Raw genomic sequence first — 25,417 nt, 5'->3', positions numbered from 1 at the left:
CAGTGTACTTATATATAATAAATTAATTAATTAAAAGAAGACCTCTGTATACATAAAATAAGTAAATAAAATAAAGAAAGAGGTGATCTTTAAAAGTTTTGAAAGGAGAATTACTGTATTAAAATGTTCATATTATAATAAAGTATAAAATATAAACTATACCTTTGAGGCAGATTGTTCCAACTGCTTCCCTCAGATTCCCTAAAATAGGCATTATTAATGCTTTATAGATACTATATTCTCTTCTTAGTTATGTCAATGTCTGTGTGTCTGAATGAGTGTGTAGCACTGTGTACAGTTGCACCATTAACCACTGAGCCATCTCTCTGATCTCTAGTCTCCTTCTTATAAAATCAATTTAAATGACACTAAGGGAATGTCTTTATACTTATAAAGTCAAAATGATTGTTAGATGATAAATTTGGATACTGCTGCTTCTCAGCCTAATTTTCTGTCACAACTTGACAGAAGTTCTGTCAAGCCACTGGTGTGCATTGTGCTGTAGTTAACTTGTACAAGACCAATTTCAGATGCTCTGTTGTTATAAAACAAAATTTTAAGTACATTGTACCTAATGTCTTGCTATGGAGTAAAAAACCCTTAAATGTTTAGTTCTTATGGAGATTGTGTAGATGCACAAAAAAATGTACTTCTTTAACCCTTGGCAAAACTCATGGAAAGAATGAGCTTCGTCTTAGCACTTTATATTTTGTGTCCAATGAGCAGAGTATCTTTGCAAGATCTTAGCTATTAGCAGTGATATTTTAGCCGCAAGGTTTTTCCAAAGGTGTGTATAATAATTTCTGTCTCTTCCATCAAAAATAAGGTTTAATGGAACACTGCTCTTTTTCTGTTTTATCCAGAATATATGGTCTCAAAGTGAACTGCTTAATTTTGTAACCCTGAGCTAATTGGCAAGGGTAGATTTATCCTTATTTATTCAGAGTCCCCCTCAAATATAATTGGCCATAAACCCAGCAATTCCCATGGTATAGGCTCAAAGAAACTGTTATATCACTCACTATGCCTTTTCTATACTTAGCATTTTTCACCATCCTTTAAATTAATTCTTTTCCTCTGTCCTGGTGATGCTCTGAGGTATCTGGCTTTGTTTTTTAAAACATATAAATCTGAGGTAGTAACAGTCCTACTGACTTTTAGAAGGAAGAAGTAAAGAAATGTCGGGGCTCTGACTCTTGGGTCCGCTCTCGTGACTCTTCCTTCGGTCAGGTTGCAACATACATCTTCAATACAGTAGATTTTGCCTCTTGGTATTAAATTTAATTTTCTCATGCTTCCTTAGGCTCTTAGAAGCCTATTTTTTTTCTAATGAAGGACAGAAAGGGAGTGAACCCAGAGGGGAGGAACTGGGAGGAGTAGAGGGAAGGGAAATCATAATGTGGGTATATTATGTGAGCAAAGAACCTATTCTCAATAAAAAGGAAAAAATGAAAAAAAAGATGATTTCTAGGAAAAAAAGTGAAGTGTAAACAGACCTCCCACTTTGCCTGCATCCTTTTACATTTGTTTGTTTTTTTGTTTGTTTTTAAAGATAGCCTTTCTCAGTGTAGCCCTGGCTGTCCTAGAACTCACTTATAAATTCAGCTGGCTTTGAACTCACAGACATCTTCCTACCTGTGCCTCCCCAGCACTGAGATTAAAGGACTGTACCACCACCCTCTGACTTATTTCTTTATTTTTAATTAAAATACAATTATGTCATTTCCCCATTACCTTCCCCCTTTTCAACCCCCTCATTCCCTTTCAAATCCATGGATTCTTTTACTATGATTATTGCTATGATATATATATATATACATATATATATGCATAAAAGTATGAAGGCAGCCTTGTAAACCTATTTAGTGTTGCTCATGTGTATACGATTTCATAACTAGCTATTTTGTACTGGGTAACAAATTGAGGGTCTATTCTAAGGAACATGAATTCTCCCTCCTTTAGTGGTCATTAGTTGCTTATAGTTCCTTTTCTAGAGATAGTTATACATTCGCATGCCATTGGTGTTGGCCTCGTTCAGATCTTGCTTATTCAGCCATACTATTATGATAATCATAAGGGTAGCTTCTTTCTCATTTCTTCCTGTTTTTTGTTCCTTAAGAATTACACTCAAGAATTTATAGTTTCATTAAACTAATATTCGGTCTCATGTGAATTAACAGTTCATAAGGAAAGTGGTTGCATTTATTTAATATATTTGGATCAGTATGTTATCAAGTAAGATTACATCCTTTAACAAATAAAACACTAAGTGGGCCATGACTCAAAGGAGGTACCATCCATATGTATATTTTTAAATTGCTTTCATATTTATCAGAGAAATGTAAGGCTCTCAGAAATAGCTTTGACAACAATTTGGAGGGAAATAGAGCTCAGACAACGGATGAAACTCAGACTAAGCACTTGGAAATGTTGGTCAAGTATCTGAAGGCGTCAGAGTGTCTGTTGTCCCCGCTGCATTGCAATGGAGTAAAGCTAATCAATTAGTTCAATTCTGCCATAGATAGTAAGTAATCGCATTCACTGGAAGCCGCAGTGGTCTATTAATAATGCATTCTATAGTTCTAAAAGTAGTGTTTCTCTTGGCTCGTAAAAAAAAGGCTGGTTTCTGTTCCTTTTTTCTTTTTAAATCTAAAAAACTCATGATCGAAGTAGAGTTTATGTTCTTCTCATAATTATGAATAATATTTCTGACTTTTTCTTGAATTGGTGCAACTTACATTTCTTTTTTTATTTTATTTTATTTTTTTTTTATTATCTTGAGTATTTCTTATATACATTTCCAGTGTTATTCCCTTTCCCGGTTTCCGGACAGACATCACCCTCCCCCCTCCCCTTCCTTGTGGGTGTTCCCCTCCCAAACCTCCCCCCATTGCCACCCTCCCCGCATAGTCTAGTTCACTGGGGGTTCAGTCTTAGCAGGACCCAGGGCTTCCCCTTCCACTGGTGCTCTTACTAGGATATTCATTGCTACCTATGGGGACAGAGTCCAGGGTCAGTCCATGTATAGTCTTTAGGTAGTGGCTTAGTCCCTGGAAGCTCTGGTTGCTTGACATTGTTGTACTTTTGGGGTCTCGAGCACCTTCAAGCTCTTCCAGTTCTTTCTCTGATTCCTTCAACGGGGGACCTATTCTCAGTTCAGTGGTTTGCTGCTGGCATTCGCCTCTGTATTTGCTGTATTCTGGCTGTGTCTCTCAGGAGCGATCTACATCCGGCTCCTGTCGGTCTGCACTTCTTTGCTTCATCCATCTTGTCTAATTGGGTGGCTGTATATGTATGGGCCACCTGTGGGGCGGGCTCTGAATGGGTGTTCCTTCAGTCTCTGTTTTAATCTTTGCCTCTCCCTTCCCTGCCAAGGGTATTCTTTTTCCTCATTTAAAGAAGGAGTGAAGCATTCACATTTTGATCATCCGTCTTGAGTTTCCTTTGTTCTAGGGATCTAGGGTAATTCAAGCATTTGGGCTAATAGCCACTTATCAATGAGTGCATACTATGTATGTCTTTCTGTGAGTGGGTTAGCTCACTCGGGATGATATTTTCCAGTTCCAACCATTTGCCTACGAATTTCATAAACTCGTTGTTTTTGATAGCTGAGTAATATTCCACATTTTCTGTATCCATTCCTCTGTTGAAGGGCATCTGGGTTCTTTCCATTTTCTGGCTATTATAAATAAGGCTGCGATGAACATAGTGGAGCACGTGTCTCTTTTATATGTTGAGGCATCTTTTGGGTATATGCCCAAGAGAGGCATGGCTGGATCCTCAGGCAGTTCAATGTCCAATTTTCTGAGGAACCTCCAGACTGATTTCCAGAATGGTTTTACCAGTCTGCAATCCCACCAACAATGGAGGAGTGTTCCTCTTTCTCCACATCCTCGCCAGCATCTGCTGTCACCTGAGTTTTTGATCTTAGCCATTCTCACTGGTGTGAGGTGAAATCTCAGGGTTGTTTTGATTTGCATTTCCCTTATGACTAAAGATGTTGAACATTTCTTTAGGTGTTTCTCAGCCATTCGGCATTCCTCAGCTGTGAATTCTTTGTTCAGCTCTGAACCCCATTTTTAATAGGGTTATTTGTTTCCCTGCGGTCTAACTTCTTGAGTTCTTTGTATATTTTGGATATAAGGCCTCTATCTGTTATAGGATTGGTAAAGATCTTTTCCCAATCTGTTGGTTGTCGTTTTGTCCTAACCACAGTGTCCTTTGCCTTACAGAAGCTTTGCAGTTTTATGAGATCCCATTTGTCGATTCTTGATCTTAGAGCATAAGCCATTGGTGTTTTGTTCAGGAAATTTTTTCCAGTGCCCATGTGTTCCAGATGCTTCCCTAGTTTTTCTTCTATTAGTTTGAGTGTGTGTGGTTTGATGTGGAGGTCCTTGATCCACTTGGACTTAAGCTTTGTACAGGGTGATAAGCATGGATCGATCTGCATTCTTCTACATGTTGCCCTCCAGTTGAACCAGCACCATTTGCTGAAAATGCTATCTTTTTTCCATTGGATGGTTTTGGCTCCTTTGTCAAAAATCAAGTGACCATAGGTGTGTGGGTTCATTTCTGGGTCTTCAATTCTATTCCATTGGTCTATCTGTCTGTCTCTGTACCAATACCATGCAGTTTTTATCACTATTGCTCTGTAATACTGCTTGAGTTCAGGGATAGTGATTCCCCCTGAAGTCCTCTTATTGTTGAGGATAGCTTTAGCTATCCTGGGTTTTTTGTTATTCCAGATGAATTTGCAAATTGTTCTGTCTAACTCTTTGAAGAATTGGATTGGTATTTTGATGGGGATTGCATCGAATCTGTAGATTGCTTTTGGTAAAATGGCCATTTTTACTATATTAATCCTGCCAATCCATGAGCATGGGAGATCTTTCCATCTTCTGAGGTCTTCTTCAATTTCTTTCCTCAGTGTCTTGAAGTTCTTATTGTACAGATCTTTTACTTGCTTGGTTAAAGTCACACCGAGGTACTTTATATTATTTGGGTCTATTATGAAGGGTGTCGTTTCCCTAATTTCTTTCTCGGCTTGTTTCTCTTTTGTATAGAGGAAGGCAACTGATTTATTTGAGTTAATTTTATACCCAGCCACTTTGCTGAAGTTGTTTATCAGCTTTAGTAGTTCTCTGGTGGAACTTTTGGGATCACTTAAATATACTATCATGTCGTCTGCAAATAGTGATATTTTGACCTCTTCTTTTCCGATCTGTATCCCCTTGATCTCCTTTTGTTGTCTGATTGCTCTGGCTAGAACTTCAAGAACTATATTGAATAAGTAGGGAGAGAGTGGGCAGCCTTGTCTAGTCCCTGATTTTAGTGGGATTGCTTCAAGTTTCTCTCCATTTAGTTTAATGTTAGCAACTGGTTTGCTGTATATGGCTTTTACTATGTTTAGGTATGGGCCTTGAATACCTATTCTTTCCAGGACTTTTATCATGAAGGGGTGTTGAATTTTGTCAAATGCTTTCTCAGCATCTAATGAAATGATCATGTGGTTCTGTTCTTTCAGTTTGTTTATATGATGGATCACGTTGATGGTTTTCCTTATATTAAACCATCCCTGCATGCCTGGGATGAAGCCTACTTGATCATGGTGGATGATTGTTTTGATGTGCTCTTGAATTCGGTTTGCCAGAATTTTATTGAGTATTTTTGCGTCGATATTCATAAGGGAAATTGGTCTGAAGTTCTCTTTCTTTGTTGGGTCTTTGTGTGGTTTAGGTATAAGAGTAATTGTGGCTTCATAGAAGGAATTCGGTAGGGCTCCATCTGTTTCAATTTTGTGGAATAGTTTGGATAATATTGGTATAAGGTCTTCTATGAAGGTTTGATAGAATTCTGCACTAAACCCGTCTGGACCTGGGCTCTTTTTGGTTGGGAGACCTTTAATGACTGCTTCTATTTCCTTAGGAGTTATGGGGTTGTTTAACTGGTTTATCTGTTCCTGATTTAACTTCGATACCTGGTATCTGTCTAGGAAATTGTCCATTTCCTGAAGATTTTCAAGTTTTGTTGAATATAGGTTTTTATAGTAAGATCTGATGATTTTTTGAATTTCCTCTGAATCTGTAGTTATGTCTCCCTTTTCATTTCTGATTTTGTTAATTTGGACGCACTCTCTGTGTCCTCTCGTTAGTCTGGCTAAGGGTTTATCTATCTTGTTGATTTTCTCAAAGAACCAACTTTTGGTTCTGTTGATTCTTTCTATGGTCCTTTTTGTTTCTACTTGGTTGATTTCAGCTCTGAGTTTGATTATTTCCTGCCTTCTACTCCTCCTGGGTGTATTTACTTCTTTTTGTTCTAGAGCTTTTAGGTGTGCTGTCAAGCTGCTGACATATGCTCTTTCCTGTTTCTTTCTGCAGGCACTCAGCGCTATGAGTTTTCCTCTTAGCACAGCTTTCATTGTGTCCCATAAGTTTGGGTATGTTGTACCTTCATTTTCATTACATTCTAAAAAGTTTTTAATTTCTTTCTTTATTTCTTCCTTGACCAGGTTATCATTGAGTAGAGCATTGTTCAATTTCCACGTATATGTGGGCATTCTTCCCTTATTGTTATTGAAGACCAGTTTTAGGCCGTGGTGGTCCGATAGCACGCATGGGATTATTTCTATCTTTCTGTACCTGTTGAGGCCCGTTTTTTGACCAATTATATGGTCAATTTTGGAGAAAGTACCATGAGGAGCTGAGAAGAAGGTATATCCTTTTGCTTTAGGATAGAATGTTCTATAAATATCCGTTAAGTCCATTTGGCTCATGACTTCTCTTAGTCTGTCTACATCTCTGTTTAATTTCTGTTTCCATGATCTGTCCATTGATGAGAGTGGGGTGTTGAAATCTCCCACTATTATTGTGTGAGGTGCAATGTGTGTTTTGAGCTTTAGTAAGGTTTCTTTTACATATGTAGGTGCCCTTGTATTTGGGGCATAGATATTTAGGATTGAGAGTTCATCCTGGTGGATTTTTCCTTTGATGAATATGAAGTGTCCTTCCTTATCTTTTTTGATGACTTTTAGTTGAAAATTGATTTTATTTGATATTAGAATGGCTACTCCAGCTTGCTTCTTCTGACCATTTGCTTGGAAAATTGTTTTCCAGCCTTTCACTCTGAGGTAATGTCTGTCTTTGTCTCTGAGGTGTGTTTCCTGTAGGCAGCAGAATGCAGGGTCCTCGTTGCGTATCCAGTTTGTTAATCTATGTCTTTTTATTGGGGAGTTGAGGCCATTGATATTGAGAGATATTAAGGAATAGTGATTATTGCTTCCTGTTATATTCATATTTGGAAGTGAGGTTATGTTTGTGTGCTTTCATTCTCTTTGTTTTGTTGCCAAGATGATTAGTTTCTTGCTTCTAGGGTATAGCTTGCCTCCTTATGTTGGGCTTTACCCTTTATTATCCTTTGTAGTGCTGGACTTGTAGAAAGATATTGTGTAAATTTGGTTTTGTCATGGAATATCTTGGTTTCTCCATCTATGTTAATTGAGAGTTTTGCAGGATACAGTAACCTGGGCTGGCATTTGTGTTCTCTTAGGGTCTGTATGACATCTGTCCAGGATCTTCTGGCCTTCATAGTTTCTGGCGAAAAGTCTGGTGTGATTCTGATAGGTCTGCCTTTATATGTTACTTGACCTTTTTCCCTTACTGCTTTTAATATTCTTTCTTTATTTTGTGCGTTTGGTGTTTTGACAATTATGTGACGGGAGGTGTTTCTTTTCTGGTCCAATCTATTTGGAGTTCTGTAGGCTTCTTGTATGTCTATGGGTATCTCTTTTTTTAGGTTAGGGAAGTTTTCTTCTATGATTTTGTTGAAGATATTTACTGGTCCTTTGAGCTGGGAGTCTTCACTCTCTTCTATACCTATTATCCTTAGGTTTGATCTTCTCATTGAGTCCTGGATTTCCTGTATGTTTTGGACCAGTAGCTTTTTCCGCTTTACATTATCTTTGACAGTTGAGTCAATGATTTCTATGGAATCTTCTGCTCCCGAGATTCTCTCTTCCATCTCTTGAATTCTGTTGGTGAAGCTTGTATCTACAGCTCCTTGTCTTTTCTTTTGATTTTCTATGTCCAGGGTTGTTTCCATGTGTTCTTTCTTGATTGCTTCTATTTCCATTTTTAATTCCTTCAACTGTTTGATTGTGTTTTCCTGGAATTCTTTCAGGGATTTTTGCGATTCCTCTCTGTAGGCTTCTACTTGTTCTCTAAGGGAGTTCTTTATGTCTTTCTTGAAGTCCTCCAGCATCATGATCAAATATGATTTTGAAACTAGGTCTTGCTTTTCTGGTGTGTTTGGATATTCCGTGTTTGCTTTGGTGGGAGAATTGGGCTCCGATGATGCCATGTAGTCTTGGTTTCTGTTGCTTGGGTTCCTGCGCTTGCCTCTCGCCATCAGATTATCTCTAGTGTTACTTTGTTCTGCTATTTCTGACAGTGGCTAGACTGTCCTATAACCTGTGTGTCAGGAGTGCTGTAGACCTGTTTTCCTGTTTTCTTTCAGCCAGTTATGGGGACAGAGTGTTCTGCTTTCGGGCGTGTAGTTTTTCCTCTCTACAGGTCTTCAGCTGTTCCTGTGGGCCTGTGTCTTGAGTTCACCAGGCAGGTTTCTTGCAGGGGAAAAGTTGGTCCTACCTGTGGTTCCAAGGCTCAAGTTTGCTCGTGGGGTACTGCCTAAGTCCTCTCCGCTGTGGCAGCAACCGGGAAAATCTGTGCCGCTCCTTCCGGGAGCCTCCGTGCACCAGGGTTTCAAATGACGTTTGGTGTTTTCCTCTGGCGCCTGGATGTGCACAGAGTGCAGTCTCTTCTGGTTTCCCAGGCGTGTCCGCCTGTCTGAAGGTTCAGCTCTCCCTCCCACGGGATTTGGTTGCAGAGAACTGTTTATCCGGTCTGTTTCCTTCAGGTTCCGGCAGTGTCTCAGGCGCAGGGGTCCTGCCGCTCCCGGGCCCTCCCCTACGGGAACCCAGAGGCCTTATACAGTTGCCTCTTGGGCCAGGGATGTGGGCAGGGGTGGGCAGTGTTGGTGGTCTCCTCCGCTCTGCAGCCTCAGGAGTGCCCACCTGATCAGGCGGTGAGGTCTCTCTCCCACGGGGTTTGGGAGCAGAGAGCTGCTCTACATTTCTTTTTTTAAGAATGCTAAAATAACTCTTCTGACCTAGTGTTGCAGGCTATAATGCTCATGTAATATCAATGTTTGAATCAATGCTCAAAATCATAACTTACAGTCTGCATATTACCTTACTGAGCTTCCCCATCACTAAAGTGTGAAACTTTACAACATCCCAGAAGTACAAATCAAACAGGGTTCCTGTCCACTACACAGCTTCAGCCACCTTTCCTGTCCTGGGGTTGAAATCAGTGTGGTCAGATAGTGAATACAAGAGAAGCTAGTAACCAGAGCTATTGTGATTTAAAACAGTCTCTTATTGTTTAAATGCTATGACAGACACACATCTCCAAACATGGGAAGAATGACACTTTGGGACAGAAGTGAGTCCCAGGCTACATGCTTGTCATTCTCACATACAGTCAGAGTTTCACTGTAATTGAGTGATTCAAGGTCAAGGAAACATTAGCCTCTTAAAAGACACCACGGTTCCTTTGGCTGATGTCTGTGGAAAATTATTTTGATGCTATGTAAGTATGAGGCTAAGGATTATATCTTATATGTGCTCCAACATCTAATTCAGAAGGATGTCTATGGGTGTAAGTACACAAATCAACTATTCAGACTAGCCCATCTTGACTGTCAAACAATAAAAGGGGAATGTAGCCATATGTAGCTGGTAATTTAAATGCTTCAGCAAAATGCCAAAGAAGACTGGATAGTGAAACACCAAAAGCAACAAGTAGTCTTAGTAGAAACCTCAGCTGCTACTGCAGAGCCCAGTCAAGAGAGTGTGCACAGCTGACCAGTGTTTGAAACTAAACTGAGTAATTGTTTTCCTTACTGACTGCAGTGGTAGGTCGGTACTTACTGGACAGGCAATAAAATCTGCCTGTGTTTCATCCTACTAAGTTGAGATTTCACAAACCCATACCCACTTATCCAGGTAATGCCTTTTGCCTAGATCCAAAAAAAAGTCACTCTAAGTATTTATTTAAAGATGTACTTCCCCAGTTGATGCACACAAGTAATTTGGTTGTATTTGTAAAGTGACTCTGGGAGAGATGGGTGATTTGGCTAGTTCTTGGAAAAGAAGAAGCCAATTCTACAAAGGTGCAGACATCTTGCCCTGACGTCTACCTCCTAGCCACCATGTTGATAATCAGAGATCTTATGCTTTAGTACATCTATCTTGTGGCCTTGCTAAACTCCTGCAATCAAGAAGATGCAGCTGTCTCCTTCTTTTACGAAGATATTGAAAATCATCCAAGTCAGTCTTTGCTGTATGTATCCATTGCAATCCTGTTGTCTAAACTATGACACAGAATAAGTGTTCTCCATGTGTGCATATTGGTACCTTTAACACTAGCCTGTAGAAATTTGAAGTGGGAAGATTGTTGTGAGTTTGCAGCCAGCCTGGGGAAACATAGGTATTATAGCTAGAATATTCTAAAGGCAAATCATTTGTGTAAAAAAATAAGCGTGGGAAACATCACATACTGCCTACTCCAAGGATTTTTGTTTGTATGGCGAGCTTTGCACCAAGGAGGTCTGTTTGGTTATATGCAGGCTCATGTTTCCAAGTGTAGTTGACTTTGTGAATCTGCTGAATCGTATGACATTAGGGGACTCTAGAAACACTAGGAGAACTCAGAGACACTGAGAAGAGGGGATGCTGCTTGCAACTTCTGAATTGGGGATGGCACATTTATACCCAATATGGTGCAGTTGCTATAAAGAGAAGGGATGGTTAAAACAAAATTATGCCAACATTAAAACTTCATGAGGGCTATGCAAATGAGGAAAGAAGTTGAAAGTGAGTGTAAGGTCCCCAACTTTATCTTCTAGGTTTAGGTAATGTCATGTATGTGATAAATCTACATGGAAGAGGGTTTTAATAATGGTTTTCTGAACATTTGAAAGTAATAGGAGGCATCTTTTGTGATTAATTTTTGTGTTTTGTAATGAGAATTTCCCATCACAGCTCTGAAACTATCTCCTTTAGGTTTTGTGTGGGTAAAGAACTTTATCTTTCTGACTATCCTAAATATTTAGCATAGTACCAATGCTCATTCGCAGAGTAGACAAGCGGTTGCAAACAGTTAATAACATTTGAAAGGGGAAAAAAAGGCCTTAGCTAGCTCAAGAGTAATAATGAACCAGGAACTGCATGTTGGCCTTCAGATTGCAGCTAAAGTTCAGGGACATGCCCTGGGAAGCTGAAAGAGGAATAGAACCCCAGAGACACTAATGAACAAGTGTGCAGAATCAAGAACACTGTTTTCATACAAGCTATCTCTGTGCTTTTGTTTTTATGTCATTTCTTTCAAAGCATAAACTTATACAGGTGACAGTCCATCAGAGTGAGGACACCTTGCCTGATATGCTCTGAGAGGTAAAATGTTTGAGGTGTTACTAATGGCAAATATCAATGCCCAGTAACCATAATAGGAAAAGAGAGTGAGCCTCCCAGCTGACTTAGCCCTTTCCTGCTCTGTAGACTAGAGGTTCGAGATTCCTAAGTCCGCAGTAAGCTTTAGTAGTGATTGGGCACAAGTCTGTCTAAAGGGAAGAGTCAGGTAGCATTGAACACTAAGCATCTTCCAAAAGTACCAGTGTTCCAACTTTGACTTCAGTTCTTCATCTGCATTCAAGTTGAATGTAAGAATATCGTGTATGCATGCCTGCATGTGTGTCTATGCATGTTGTTTTAAGAAACCTGTTTATTCAGATTTCATTGAGATAATATGAGAAATTTGAGTATGAAAATAGGGATAATAATCTTTCAGTGTTGGGTTTACAAACCTTATCAAAAGCTGTGTCATGTCAGAAGGCACACCTGCCTATATCTGATTGAGCTACAAAATTTTTGAGGATGTACCATAGCGGCTTTGTATGTACAGTGAGGGCTTCTAATTAGAAATTGTCTTCTTTTCCAGCTGAAACTAAAAATGAGAAAAAAAATAAAGGCTTTTCTTTTTCTAGGCATCAATTTACTTGAAAATAGATGACACTGTTATGTTACTTAAAAACACAAAAATATAGACTATTAAGCATGAAAAAGGGTTTAGGACAAAGACATCCAGGGAGACAACTGTTTACCCCAAGGTCACTCAGCACAGAAGTGAATGGAATGTGTCTATGCCTAATGTCCATTGTAACTCACTGGTGGACTCTGCCTGAAAGGCTTAAATGAAATGGCTTATTAAAGACAGTCTCCACTCCATAGCCAGGGCTCCTGAAGCTCATAAGTAAACACAAATTAAAAGCTGGTTTCTGAATAGACACACCTGAATGGCAATTAAAGTAAGAAGGATGCCAACTTGAAATTGTGCCAATGAGCTTTTGATGCAGTTGAGGTACCCAATCTCCTTTCCAATCGATTGCCTTCTTGCACCAGAGTGAGCAGATTAAATGTCCCTTTGTCAGTGTGCTTTAATACCTGTCCATGCCCTTGGGAAGCTATGGAAAAAGCTTAAGGGAAGACAGAAAATAAGAGGCCATGCTCCCTTTGTCTTGTTCACAACATAAAATTGGTAATTATAACGTTGCCCCTTGCTATATTCCAGTAGACAACCCAGCACAATTGAGACATAAAGACCATACTGTTTATTGGTCTGGCCATTCCCAGACCTTGGGTTAGGCAGGAAAATAACCATGAAAAGATAAAACAGCATATGATATTGGTTAAAGCGTGGCTTTCTTCCTTGGCATTTGGGCCTTTTTGTGTGGGATGAAGGGAGATGGCAGAAAGGAGATAATTGTAACCTTTTGTAGTTGTGCATCATGGGGATTTTAAAATGAAATAATAGTGTTGCAAAGAAGTCAAGCTATGGAGGGCATGAGTGTGCAGGGTGACTACTGGTCACTTCATCTCATTATTTGTATCCATACCAAGTACATCTCTTTCTACTCCTGTTCCTGTCACTGCCACATGTAAATCACTTGCTATCCTTTTGGTGTCCCTACCTCTCCCCTTCATTGTAATGGTCAGATCACAGTTGTCTTGGACCTTTCTATACCCCTTCCTAAACACATGCCATAGGCACCCAGATTGAAACCACCTCCTCAAAAAGATTTTCTCATAGCCACATTTGCAGCTGATACTCATTGAACATGTTCTTAAATCCTAGGCATGGTGCTAAGTACTCTACACATGCTCACCTATCAAGGCTCACAACATCCAGTGAGGTAGCTGTCATGACTCTCTTCACACCAGAGGGTGACTTATCCGGATTCCTCCAGTGAGGGAGACCAGGTATCCAGCATGAACTGGATTTCTAATCATTATAATCTCACAGTAGCAAGCACCATGCCCCCCTCTTTATCCTGAATCTTCATCCTTCATCCAACTTACCTAGTTGTCTAGCTTGTGTCTCTCAATATCTTATCTAATATCAAAAGTTATAATGGCTGCCAGTCTTTTCCCAGCAAGACTAGAGGCATACACAGCCCCCAAACAGAAACATGACTTCAGAGACTCAGAGAGTGGTAGTTTGAGGTGTTGTGGGGAAGAATAAGGTATGGAGGCCGGCAGGCCAGAGATTCCTTCAAGTGGGTCAGTTCATCATCTAAGAGGTGCTAAGTTTGACCTAAAGAGACACACCTACTGTCACCCAGATGGACAACCTGAACACTGTTATCAGAGAAATCCTGTCTGCATCCCCGCACATGGCACGTGCAGGCTGCCTCCCTTCCTAGGGGAACTTTGTTGTGTCTGGAGATGGTTGACTGTCACAGTGGAACAGAACTGTATGGTTTGCAAGAGGAGGAAGATGCAAATGGCACCTCCTGAGCAGGATCCAGAGAGATGCATCTTTAAACATCCCACAGTAGACAGGATTCCCCCTTGACAGAGAATGAACTGCTCCAAAGCGTCCAAATGTCACTAATGAAGTTTTAGGGAATGTGATTTAGTTAATAACTTAGAGAGACATGGCAAGCAGAACAGCCTTTATTAAGTTACATGCGGAGGAATGGTCCATGGAAAGGAGATGGCATGAAATCCGAGGAGGATGTGACAGATAAATGGGGACGCTGGGGAGATCTGAGGCACAGCTTCTTCATGGCTGACTTTACTCCAGGGGTTTCTCCTCACTCACCCCAATATATAGTACAATACAACTGGCTTGTTTATTCCCCTGACTGAGAGTCCATTAGGGAAAGGGAACACTTGCTTATGTAGTGAGTCCTCAGCCTGGCATAAATAAATAATTTTTACAAGGAGGTGGCCCCCACAGGTGCACTACTGGATGATTCTTGCCTAAAAACGCTGTTACTCATTTTCTGGTCACTGTTTCTCAAGGTGTGGTCTATGCAGTATCTGTAATGAATGTTAGCAAGATGCTCAGGATAACAGATGAATGGTTCATCTACTGAGGCCAGAGGTAGGAATCCACTGCTTTAACATCTTTCCATTTGTACATAGACTGGGGGACTTTCTTTGGCTTTTGTTTCAGTGATAACTTTAAAAACCACTATTTTGTACTTGCTTGGAATTTGTTTCCCATAAAGCACTGTGTAGGTAAGCCAAATAGGGGTGGGTAAGAATGTGTGATTGGCTCTTGATAAGTTATTTCTCCACCATGAAATAAGCCAATCCAATCCAGATTAGATTAGATTAGACGGAGATTTATTATAAAGCTGCCCCCAAAGACTGAGGCCAGGGAAGACACCATGGGTAAAAAGGAAGGGGATAAAGGAGGAGAAAGAGAGAAAGGACACAGTGCAGAGAGAGAAGAAAAGGAGAAGAGAGTGAAGGAGAAAGTGAAATGTCTGGGTTATATAGGGAAGAGCAACCCAACCTGGAAAGTTCAGGGTTGGAGACAAACTATACCAGAGACTGAGGGATGCTGGGAGAACTCAGAGGCCAGGACTGCTTTGATATGTAATATATGATCCTTGTCCCTGGCTCCAAAACCAAAGAGCTCTTCATTCTTGTCTTTGTGTGTGTGTGTGTGTGTGTGTGTGTGTGTGTGTGTGTGTGTGTGTGTCTGTGTGTGTCTGTGTCTGTGTGTGTCTGTGTGTGTCTGTGTGTGTCTGTGTGTGTGTGTGTCTGTGTGTGTGCATTGCATACAGTTATGGAGTGCAGCAGTCAACTCTGGGTGCCTTCTTCAATTGCTTTCCAACTTACACGTTGAGACAGAGCCTCTCACTGAATCTGGAATTTACTGATTCAGCTAAATTGGTAGCCAGTGAATGTCAGCCACTCTTTAATAATGACTCTGGGAGTCACATTTTACACAATGAGAATAATTGCCAGTGAAATGTTTCGCTCATTTATAGAATAAGTGAGTCCTAGAAGTCCTCAGTCATCTCCCTGGCACTGAGATTAGAGATGAATTCTGCTGTGCCCAATTTTTGTAAGTAGATACTGGAAGTCTGAACTCAGGTCCCCAAGCCTGGGTGACAGATACTTCACTGGCTGGACTAGCTGCCCCTGATTTCTGAAAACATGATGTCCTTTCAAATTAATAAAGATAATCAGAGATTAAATATATATATATATATATAAAATGGCAATATTCTATAAATGATCCAAATTTTTCATTATTACTTGCTCTCATTGTTTATAATGTGATTTCCAGAATCATTATTATGAAGAGTAGGTGACATTCATATTGAAAGTCATCAGTAGGAATGGTCACAACAGGCCAATTTTAAATATTTATTTTGTTTTAAAGGGAAAATACTGTAGTATATCGGGTTGGTTTTTTGTTTGTTTGTTTGTTTTTGTTTTTGTTTTTGTTTTTGTTTTGCCAGCTGGAGTGGAGTCCAAGCCAGTAAGCAAAGAGATACCTCTGTCTCTGTGGAAAGCCCCACTGTACAGCAGTCTCTACTTCAAAGCCATAGCTTTTATTCAGATTTCCTAAACCCTGTCTAAGTAAGGCCGTATTTCTGTGTTTTCACCTGATAGTTTATGAAAGAAATCATCTGATCCAATCAAAATTAGCTTTCGGTTCTTCTTCAAAAGACAGAGGAATGATACTATGGGTGTTGTTGTTGTTGTAAGCACTACTTTTTCAGACAGTGTGTTGCTCATCCCTCATCACAGAAGCTGGATATTGCAGTAGAAGACAGTTATCCTAGACACCTACATTTGTTCAACCTGCAGAGAGTAAGAGACACCAGAGTGCTCAACTTTAAGTGTGATGTCTACATCATATTCTTCACCTCAAGACTCAAATACCTATGTGGGAAAGGGTGCAAAAAGGTCAGAAGAGCCAAGGTGGTGGGTGACTTTAAGGAAACAGTGTCTTCAGGATACAACAGGGCAGGTGTAAATAGGAACTTACAGAAACTGGCAGTGTACACAAGCTCAATGCAGACAAAATCCAAACATAGAGGAGGGGGACTGGGCATGAAGTTCCACTCCTAGCTGAAGAGCTCCTGGCATTTGATTGCTGCTGTGAGGGGGGGGAGGGAGGTAGGGAGGGAGAGAGAGAGAGAAAGAGAGAGAGAGAGAGAGAGAGAGAGAGAGAGAGAGATTGATTTTCAGTGTTCTTCTGTGGAATGATACCTGGTATTTCAATGACACCCCATACCCAGGAATAGTCACCAAACACAAATAGGACTAGACAGACTTTTAGTAGAGAAGGAGAAACAGAGATATGGACAGAGACAGAGATAGGGACAGGGATAGATGAATATGAAATTAGGTGGGTAGGAATGTGGTGAAGGATCTGGGAGTAGTGGGGGAGGTAAGAATGATCAAAATATATTGTATAGAATTCTCAAAGAATATAACCAATAAAGAAAGCATATAACTTGGAAGAAGTTCCAGGTTCTTTTCTGAGATGAAAAGGGGAGGGGAAGGGAGGAAGGGATGAAGGGAAAGGGTTGATACATATACAGAATACATTTTTTTTAGCAAATCATTATTTTTTAAGAATTATGGGCCATGAAAGAAAAGAAGTATATTGCCTTTGCAATAAAATGTAATAGATGAAAGTGATAAGTAAAAAGTTAGCAGTAGCCCAGTTCTAGGATGACCATAGCAAGCTAACTATCTTCAGTAATACGCGCCAAGGCATAAGAACCCCACTCATGGTGGTTTTGAGGTTATTGTCATTTCATTGTCACTATGCCATGGCGTCTGAGATGGAAGCAAATGAGTGTGAGTTAGGTTCTCATTTCCATCATAACAAATGGTTGGACCCTAGAATGTGCCTATTTTCAGTAACAGACCAGTTGGATGCGGGACACATTTAAATCCGCATGTCTCCTTCAAGACGGTTGTTATCCATAGCATGACAGCTCCTATTCTTTATAATAAAGCATCCAAAAATTGTATAATCAATGATGAATAAACTCTAAAATGTCATTTTTAGCAATATCAGGCTTATGATAAGATGCATAAAGCTACAATGTTTTTCTAAGGATGGAAATGTATGACCAGTGAAAAAGTCTATGAATGTAGCTATGTAATCCCTTCTGTGATAGCTATTCAATTCGAAGATAGAATAAGGGACACATTCCTTACCTTCCCTACACCCTATCCCATCTATCCTGACTCATAGTTTGCACCTGCTGAATTCTGTGCAAATCATAATTTGAATAAATATCATTATAAAGAGATAAACATCTGAACGTAACTGGATGGGTTACTATAAACTATTTGAATGCAATGAACACATTACAAAAATCGTCCCTACTGCTCTATGTACACACTAAGCCAACACACTCCTCCCAGACACACACCATGCACATGCCATGTGCTTATCTTGCTATCCACCCTGTGTACTGCTCTTTATTTTCCCATGGAGGCACAAAGCACTTTATTCTAAAAGCAATATTATTTGAAGGAGAGTTGCACTAAGGGGAAAGGATCGTATCCTACCATCCTTGTATTCTACCAACACTGCCCACTAAATGCATTGTTCTAGCAGTGGGAGGTTTGGTTGAGAAAGCCCTGCTATCATTGGTAACCCAGAACTGTGAAGCTAAGTTCACCTTTCACACAAGAATAGGCTTGAGTGTTGGTAACATGAATAGAACTTCTGTCCAGGCCGCGGCCCCAGTGAGACCACAGGATGAGGAAGCATCACCTTGGTTTCCTCTAACTGTGCTGCTTGATGGTAGCTCTGCAGTGTTTGCACGTGCTCCAAGGACCAGACGGGCCTTTCTCCAAGATACAGAAACAAAAAAACAGAAAAGAAACAATGACAACAAAGCAATACAGTGACTTCCCAACAGGTAGAAGGAAGATCGGTAGGAGACAAAAGAAGAAAAAAACATATGCAGTATGCAAGATAAGTTTCTTAGTCATTCTTCAACACTAAGGAAGTGATCCGTCGGTTCTGCAAAGCTCAAACAATGATAATACAGATCAGACACCAATAAAGAAGAGGTGGGTCCCACAGGTGAAAGTGCTGGTAATTTCTGTTTAGATTCAGGGTTGCGAGCCTGCGTGGCCTCATGTGTACAAGTATAACTTTCAGCCTCCAAGGTTTCAGTTGTTCTAAATATTTTAGTCATTTTTAGGAAGTGGATTTGCAGACATCTATGAGACATGATATCAAGTTACTATGCCAAGTTTAGGCCCTGTGATGATGTCACTAGCAAATTGGATAGCGGGGCAAACTAGATGCGATTATAATCGACCGTTTTAAATCATAACATGACTGAGCACATGAAGGAGGGTCTTTTAGCTTCGTCCCCTAGCTGATTGCCTTTGTGGTCTGCTCCTATATTTTATGGTCCCCTTATTTCACTTCCTCCCTGCCAATTCCCCTTCTTTGAACATGACTCCTACAGTTCTCACCTTAATTTCATTGTGACGTTTTTTTCCAGTAAATGACCTACAAACTAAACTTCCATTTACACTCAGCACTCATTTTCAGCTCAGCAGAAGCACAGATCCCACTTAACAGCTCAGTGGAAACCATGTACAGGGGCCAGGGGTTTTCTTCCCCTACAGCCTCTTCTCAGTATATTCTTCAGTGTAGAAATACTTTGAGAAGCTAAACACACAAAAGGCCAGGCTCTAGCTGAGGTGGATGATAGCCTTGAGATGTTCCCCAAGGAAAATCAAATACTAATCTTTGAGTGCTGCTGGGACAGAGTTTTGAAGTTATGGGTTAAGCTTGCGGTTGGTTAATTTTAAGCGTTAATTTGTTCCAGCCAAAAGAAAAGAGGAAAGGAAGCCTAGAAGAGAGTCTAGATCAGGTTAGCCTGTAAGCATGTCTGTGGACTAGCTTTTTTTTTCTTTTCTTTTCTTTCTTTTTCTTTTTTTTCTTTCCTTTTCTTTTCCTTTTTTTCTTTTTTCTTTTTTTGGCTGCTTAATTGAAGTGAGAAGAGTCATTGTGGGGCACCCCATTTCACAGCAGGACCCCAAACTTTGTAAGAGAGAAGTAAACTGTGCCAGCAGCAAGCAGGCAGCCTGGGCTCACTTGTTTCTTCCTATGTTTGGCGATAAAATGTGACTAGCTTTGGGTTCCGCCTTGACTTCCTGTCACTGATGGACTGTAGCCTACAGTCATAAGCCACACAAACCCTTTCCTCCCCTGTGTTGCTCTTGGTCAGGGTCCTTCATCACAGCGGAAATGAAACTAGAACAAGTTACAAAATGGCCAGAAAATGTAAGAATTTTGTGGATTACCATCAAAGAGTAAGATTTCCTTCACAAGGCCTTAGACTCCCAAGTGTCTTCCTGCCTTAGAACAAGAGAAGAAGCTGTATTAGAAACATGAAGCAGAACATGAGCCAGTGGACTTTTCCCTGTAAGAAGGGTTCAATTACTTTTGCCTTTTTTAGAAAGGGACCATTAGCCCAAGATCACAGGCAGCCTCTAGAAGTTGACTTTAAATCTCTAACGACAAGAAGTGCCAGCAACCTTCCATGAGCCTGGAAACAGATTCTCTCCTGAAGCTTGAAGAGAGACCACAGAACTGCTGGCATCCAGATTTCAGGTTTGTAGGCCTCTGAGCAAGGACCAGGAAGGTCATGTATGCTCAGATTTTTCACTCTTGAAAACTGTCAGATTGTAAGGAGAGGTTGATCTCAGTCTTTGGGTGTATGGCGATTTTTCACAAGAACAATAAAAAAACAAAAACAGATTGCTAGTTTATTTCCTCAAATTTCTGAAGTATTTAGTTTCCTATTTCCTTTAAAACATGGTTAAGGCCATTTGTTTTAACTTCCAAACAACTATTAAGAATTGCCAATGTAGCCTGAAACATTGGGGCTCACAGAGCCTGGGCCACCAAACCGGGAGCATGCAGAAGTTGGATGTAGACCCCCGACATATTTGTAGCAAATGTGTAGATTGATCATTTGAGTTCCCTATTATGTGAAGCGGGAGCTGTCTTGGTATCTGTTCCCTGCCATTGGACTCTCCTTCTCACAATCTGGACAGCCTGGTTGCCCACAGTGGGAAAGCACAAGTTTAGTTCTGGTGGGACTAGATGCCCAGAGTCGGGTAGTACTGAATGCAGGCTGCTCTTCTCAGTGGGGAGGACTGGGAAGATAAGAGGAGTGGGTTTGTGATCAGAATGTAAAGAAAATTAACAAAAAAGTATTTTAAAAAGTTTTGTCATGTAATTTGTTGCTTTTAAATGTAAAGTTTTAGATATAAAAGAAGAATCCTAATGAAAAAAAAAAAAAAGAATTGCCAATGTACTTCTCCTGACTGGACAGTCTCTGACTGCATACACAAGAATGCATAGCCCTGAATGTTTTCTATTTTTTAGTCACCTCTATTTATATGTTTATTAATTCTTTAAGAAATTCATACAATGTAAAATACAATGTGTGTAATTTTAATCACAATAACCACTTTCCCCACCTTTACCTAGATCTACTTACCTTTCCTACCCACTCTTTTTCTAAAAGCCCAGGTAGTCCCATTCACTCTCAGATACATATCCTTCCAACGGAGCATGGTGACATACTACTGGACATGCACACCTAGAAGACAAATGATTCTTCTTCTAGCAGCGATTAGCTGCCCAATAGCTCCCAAGCCAAGGGATGTAGTGATGACTCTGTTGTCTGTGTTGGGGTTTGGTCTGGCCTGGCTCATGCGTGGTGCCACATCTACTGTGAGTTCACGGGTGCCACTGCCCTACTGAATCCAAGAAATACCATTTTCTTGTAGTTAGCATCCTCAAGTTCTTACAATCTTCCTCCCACCTCCTCCACCATATCACTGAGCATTGTGAACAAGGGAAATGCTAAAGATGTCCCACTTAGAGTTGAGCATTCCTTGGTCTCTTATTCTCTGTACCTTAACCAGTTGTGGGTCTCTATGTTTATCATTGCCTACAGCAACGGCGTCTCCAATGAAGGTTGATTGATGTGTTATATTATAGGGATATAAAATGGCGATTCATGAGAAGATGGTTTAATACTATTACTTATTTAACAGAACAAACAGTAGTAGGTTTCACCCTAGGGATCAGGACTGTCTAGCCACAGCATCTTGGATCCAGTAACAGGGTCAGTTATGGATTCTATCTTGGGAAGCAGGTCTTAAAGCCAACCAGAAAGTGTTTGACTACTCCCAGGATATGTATACCACAATCACAACAGTGGGCTCTTCTTGGTGGGCTAGCCAGTCCATAGCTCATAGTGATCACAGTGCTCACCTCTGGGTAACACTAGTGATTGCTTAGCTCCTCTGACAGCCCACATAGCATCTCCTAGCACTGGGAAAGCTAGCTGGTAGGGAAGAAGCCTCCAAGTGAATACCAGCTTATTTCTCTATATTTTATGACTCAGATATGTGGTGTCTCCCACTATAGGGTCTTATCATTGAGTTCTGGGAGGTAACCAGGAGCAATGGTAGTAGACTGTAATTCCTGGGTATCTTCAGGCCCTTACTACTCAACAACTCCATTCCTGGAACTGAAGTTTTTATTTGTTAACCTCTGGTGCCTTATTATAGGGTAATTCCCTTTAAACCCTTTTCATATATGTTTATGTGCATATATTTTAGGAAGAATTTATATATAGTCTACAGTAGTAGGCTTCCACATGACTTTTTCAAAATTTCTCTACTATTTCTTATCCCTTCTCATATTCTCTCTTAAACCCTGTTCTCCTATAACCTGCCCCAATTTAACCCTTCCTGTTCCATTACTCCCCTTTTTACCATTGATACCACCATCTTATACACCCCTTCCTGGAAAGAACCCTGACACCTGACTAATTTCATGACCCCTATGAGTATTCTAAATAAAACATGTATTTCCAAAAGATTTAAAGTTAACATTCATAAACAGGAGACAACGTGTGGTTGGTCTTTCTGGGTTTAGGTTATCTCAGTCAGAATGATGGTTTGCAGCTCTACCTATTCACCTGCAAATATCAGCATTTCAATCTTAGCTACCTCTGATGCTACGTCTCTCAGGCCCTAGATCTATCCCAGACCTAGGTGGCACACGACCATCTTTATATACCTCTTGCCAGAATGTCTGGGTTTAGCACTATGCTGGTGATCACTATGGCGTCTCAGGGTTTTCTGAATTGCCTTCCACCTGCCGTATTCAGAGCCACTCAAGGCTCATGTTCTCAGTTCTGTACATTTGTTTCTGCAAAATTCAACTTACTTTTGTAACCTCCCAGTTGAACTGTTTCCAGGCCTATCTCCAGCCCAGCTCTTCCCTACAGTTTAGGGATGTACCTTCCTCTGTCTCCTTGACATAACATTCAGCATTGAACAGTCATTGGAAAGAAAGAAACCCTCTCTTCTCATTCCCTTGTAATAAGATCCATCTCTCTGATACACCAAATTCAGGAATCAAGAAGATTTTAATGCTAGATATGCAGTTAACTGACTTTGGGACTCTCGTTACTGTGGACCCAGTCTTCCTATATAAGACTGGGGTGAAAATAACCACAATGACAAACTTACTTATAAGTACTCAAGCCAACACCCAGAACCTACTGTTTGCTCAAGTAATTCTTTACATTTTTAAAAAATTTAATCACTAAGTCCTTCTTGATAGCCTCCTCAGAGTTGGTGTGGTAGATTGATACAAATCCTTGTAGTTTCTTCAACCTATCCAGTCTATAGTTGCAAATGAGGGTCCTCCTAAAATGCCATTATAGTTAATATTTTGAAATCCCTCAGTAGTCACTATCATTTTCAGACACAGTAGAAACTTTCATGATGTTGACATTCAGAGCCATAAAGAACCGTTTTTGGCTTCAATGTTCAACCTTTTCCACTTCTCCTATTTAACTCTTGGCTCTAGGTAACCCTGACATCCAGCTCTTTTCCTAATACTCAACTCTTTTCCTAAACTCTACCCCTTTACCCTTTACATTGGTTAATCACTGTGCTTATGATACAACAGGCAAGGTAATACATGGACTCGTTAAAGCCTTTTCTCAGTTATCCTTATAATTTCTACAAAGTAGTGACCATGGCATATCTGTTTTGTAAATGAGGAAAAGGGGGACCTAAAAAGGGTGAGCAATTGGCCAAGGATGAGCAGCCACCATGATACTGACCATTCTCCCCTGATGCCTGTTCATGCTGGATGCCCTCACCTGTGTTCACCTTCTTGGTCCTCACCTATTATCCAAAACTTCCTTAAGAAGGGTCTCTCTTTTTTATTGTTTTATTGGTTATTTTATTTATTTACATTTCAAATGGTATCCCCTTTCCCGGTTTCCCCTCTGCAAACCCCCTATCCCATCCACCTCTTCCCTGCTTCTACCCACCCACTCCAGCCTCACCACCCTAGTATTCCCCTATACTGGGGCATCGAGCTTCCATAGAACCAAGGGCCTCCCCTCCCATTGATGCCATCCTCTGAAGAAAACATCTCTATGCAGCTCCCCCCAAAATTCTGCAAACTCTAATGAGATCCTCTGTCCAACACAGCTTCTTAAAGCACAGGAAACATCATGTATTTCTCATAAAGTTCAGCAATGCTTAAAGATAGTGTTTAAGCAATTCTTATCACCTACTGGAATCAAGGTGTTTTGTCTTGATGAACTTTATGGTGACTTCTTCTGATTGGACCATTGTATTGTCTTCATCAATGATTCTTGCTCAGTACCCTTGTTATTTTTGTTTTCTAACACATTTCTGAAAAAGGACTTTGAATGGGTCAAGTTGCCACAGGATACTGGTGATGTAGATTTTAGTGCTCCTCAGTGATGCCATCTCCTGGGCCAGGGTCTACTGTGCTTCTGACTTTCCCTTCCTTGCAGTTACGATGAGGTTGGTCCAGCTGAAATCCCCAAATCCACTTTGGTAATGCCTCTTTTTTAAGGAGAGTTGTGTTCAATAGCCAAAGGGACAGAGAAATGACAGAGTCATTTCTTTTACCTCAGGATGAGTTTAAAAATCTAGCTTCACATAGACATTGTATGAGTTGTTCCACAGAAGTACAGCCCCAGAAAAAAAAAAGATCTAGGTTTAAATTGCAGAAGCTGAGGCATGGGAGGGAACCACAGGATTCAGAACTGTGGTGCCTTAAGAGGAATAGAAGACAGACATATGCAAAAATTAGAAAGGGAGGAAGTTACTTCAGAGTTTCTTGAGATTATTATGTGATTTTTATAAGATGCTTTGCCTATTTCTCTAAAACTGTGAGTCAGGAATTTGGACTTCCATAGTTAGGAAAATCCACAAATACATTTCTAGATTTATGATCCCTGCCAGGCTCGGCAGTTTCTGAACAGTTGCAACTGCTCCAATGAGTGGGTCCATAGGTTCTTAAGTGAGTCTATGAGTAGGAAAAAAAAGTTGTAAAATACAATCTTCCAGCCACGAAAATAAAAATCTTACACCAGAAAAAAAAATCAGATGATATGTTGGGAGACTGCTAGCACATCCTATCATGGGTCAGCCCATGTGCTAGATGTCAGCTACACAGAGCTGAGTTCTGTTTAGAATCATTCACAGAGATGATCAATGGTCTATCTCGCTGTTTTGTATTAAAGAAGGTGGCTAGGGAGAATTTCTGCATGAGAGCAGTGGTTCAACAGCTGGTCCTTAGCTGCTTACAGGAAGTGGTGACTTGTGGGTTTGCCTTTCCTTTTTGTTGAGCTACATAGATGTAGCATGAGCACTTCCCTTCTTAGGGGAGCAGAGAGATTTGTTCAGCCAGCTCGGTGAAACCTCAGAAAGAAAAGGTGTAAGGGCATCGGTAATTTTCAAATATTTTATGACTGGATTTCAAGGCATATGATGAGCTTCCGAGGAAAGGAATTTTGGAAGAGGAGGCGAACTGTGAAGAGAGTGAATCCAGAAGGAATCCACAGGGTTAGTGCTGTAGGTATCTGAACCGGCTTCTCATTTTAATTTCCTGGTGCTTTCTCTGAAAAATGGGATGCTTTTGAACAG

The 25,417-nt window shown here is 40.4% G+C and overlaps 1 protein-coding gene across 18 annotated transcripts in view; it reads left to right on the top strand.

Moving 5' to 3' along the window:
- The window catches only part of Dock10 (dedicator of cytokinesis 10), a 257,936-nt gene that overhangs the window by 70,235 nt on the left and 162,284 nt on the right, over nt 1-25,417 (top strand). For 2 of the 18 annotated variants that reach the window (XM_063267008.1, XM_063267007.1), the window contains exon 1: nt 24,229-25,336. The exons of 11 other annotated variants lie outside the window; for them this stretch is intronic. In XM_063267008.1, coding sequence (XP_063123078.1) covers nt 25,259-25,336 — 78 coding nt within the window. In that variant the 5' untranslated portion in view covers nt 24,229-25,258. Of the gene's footprint in view, nt 1-24,223; nt 25,346-25,417 lie in introns of those variants that run through there. 5 more of the 18 variants (XM_063267009.1, XM_063267005.1, XM_039084666.2 and 2 more) reach the window with 5 other exon arrangements.

This window comes from Rattus norvegicus, chromosome 9, assembly GCF_036323735.1.
Source record: "Rattus norvegicus strain BN/NHsdMcwi chromosome 9, GRCr8, whole genome shotgun sequence".
In the NCBI taxonomy this organism is placed as follows: Eukaryota; Metazoa; Chordata; class Mammalia; order Rodentia; family Muridae; genus Rattus; species Rattus norvegicus.
This window is presented reverse-complemented; position numbering and strand designations above follow the sequence as displayed.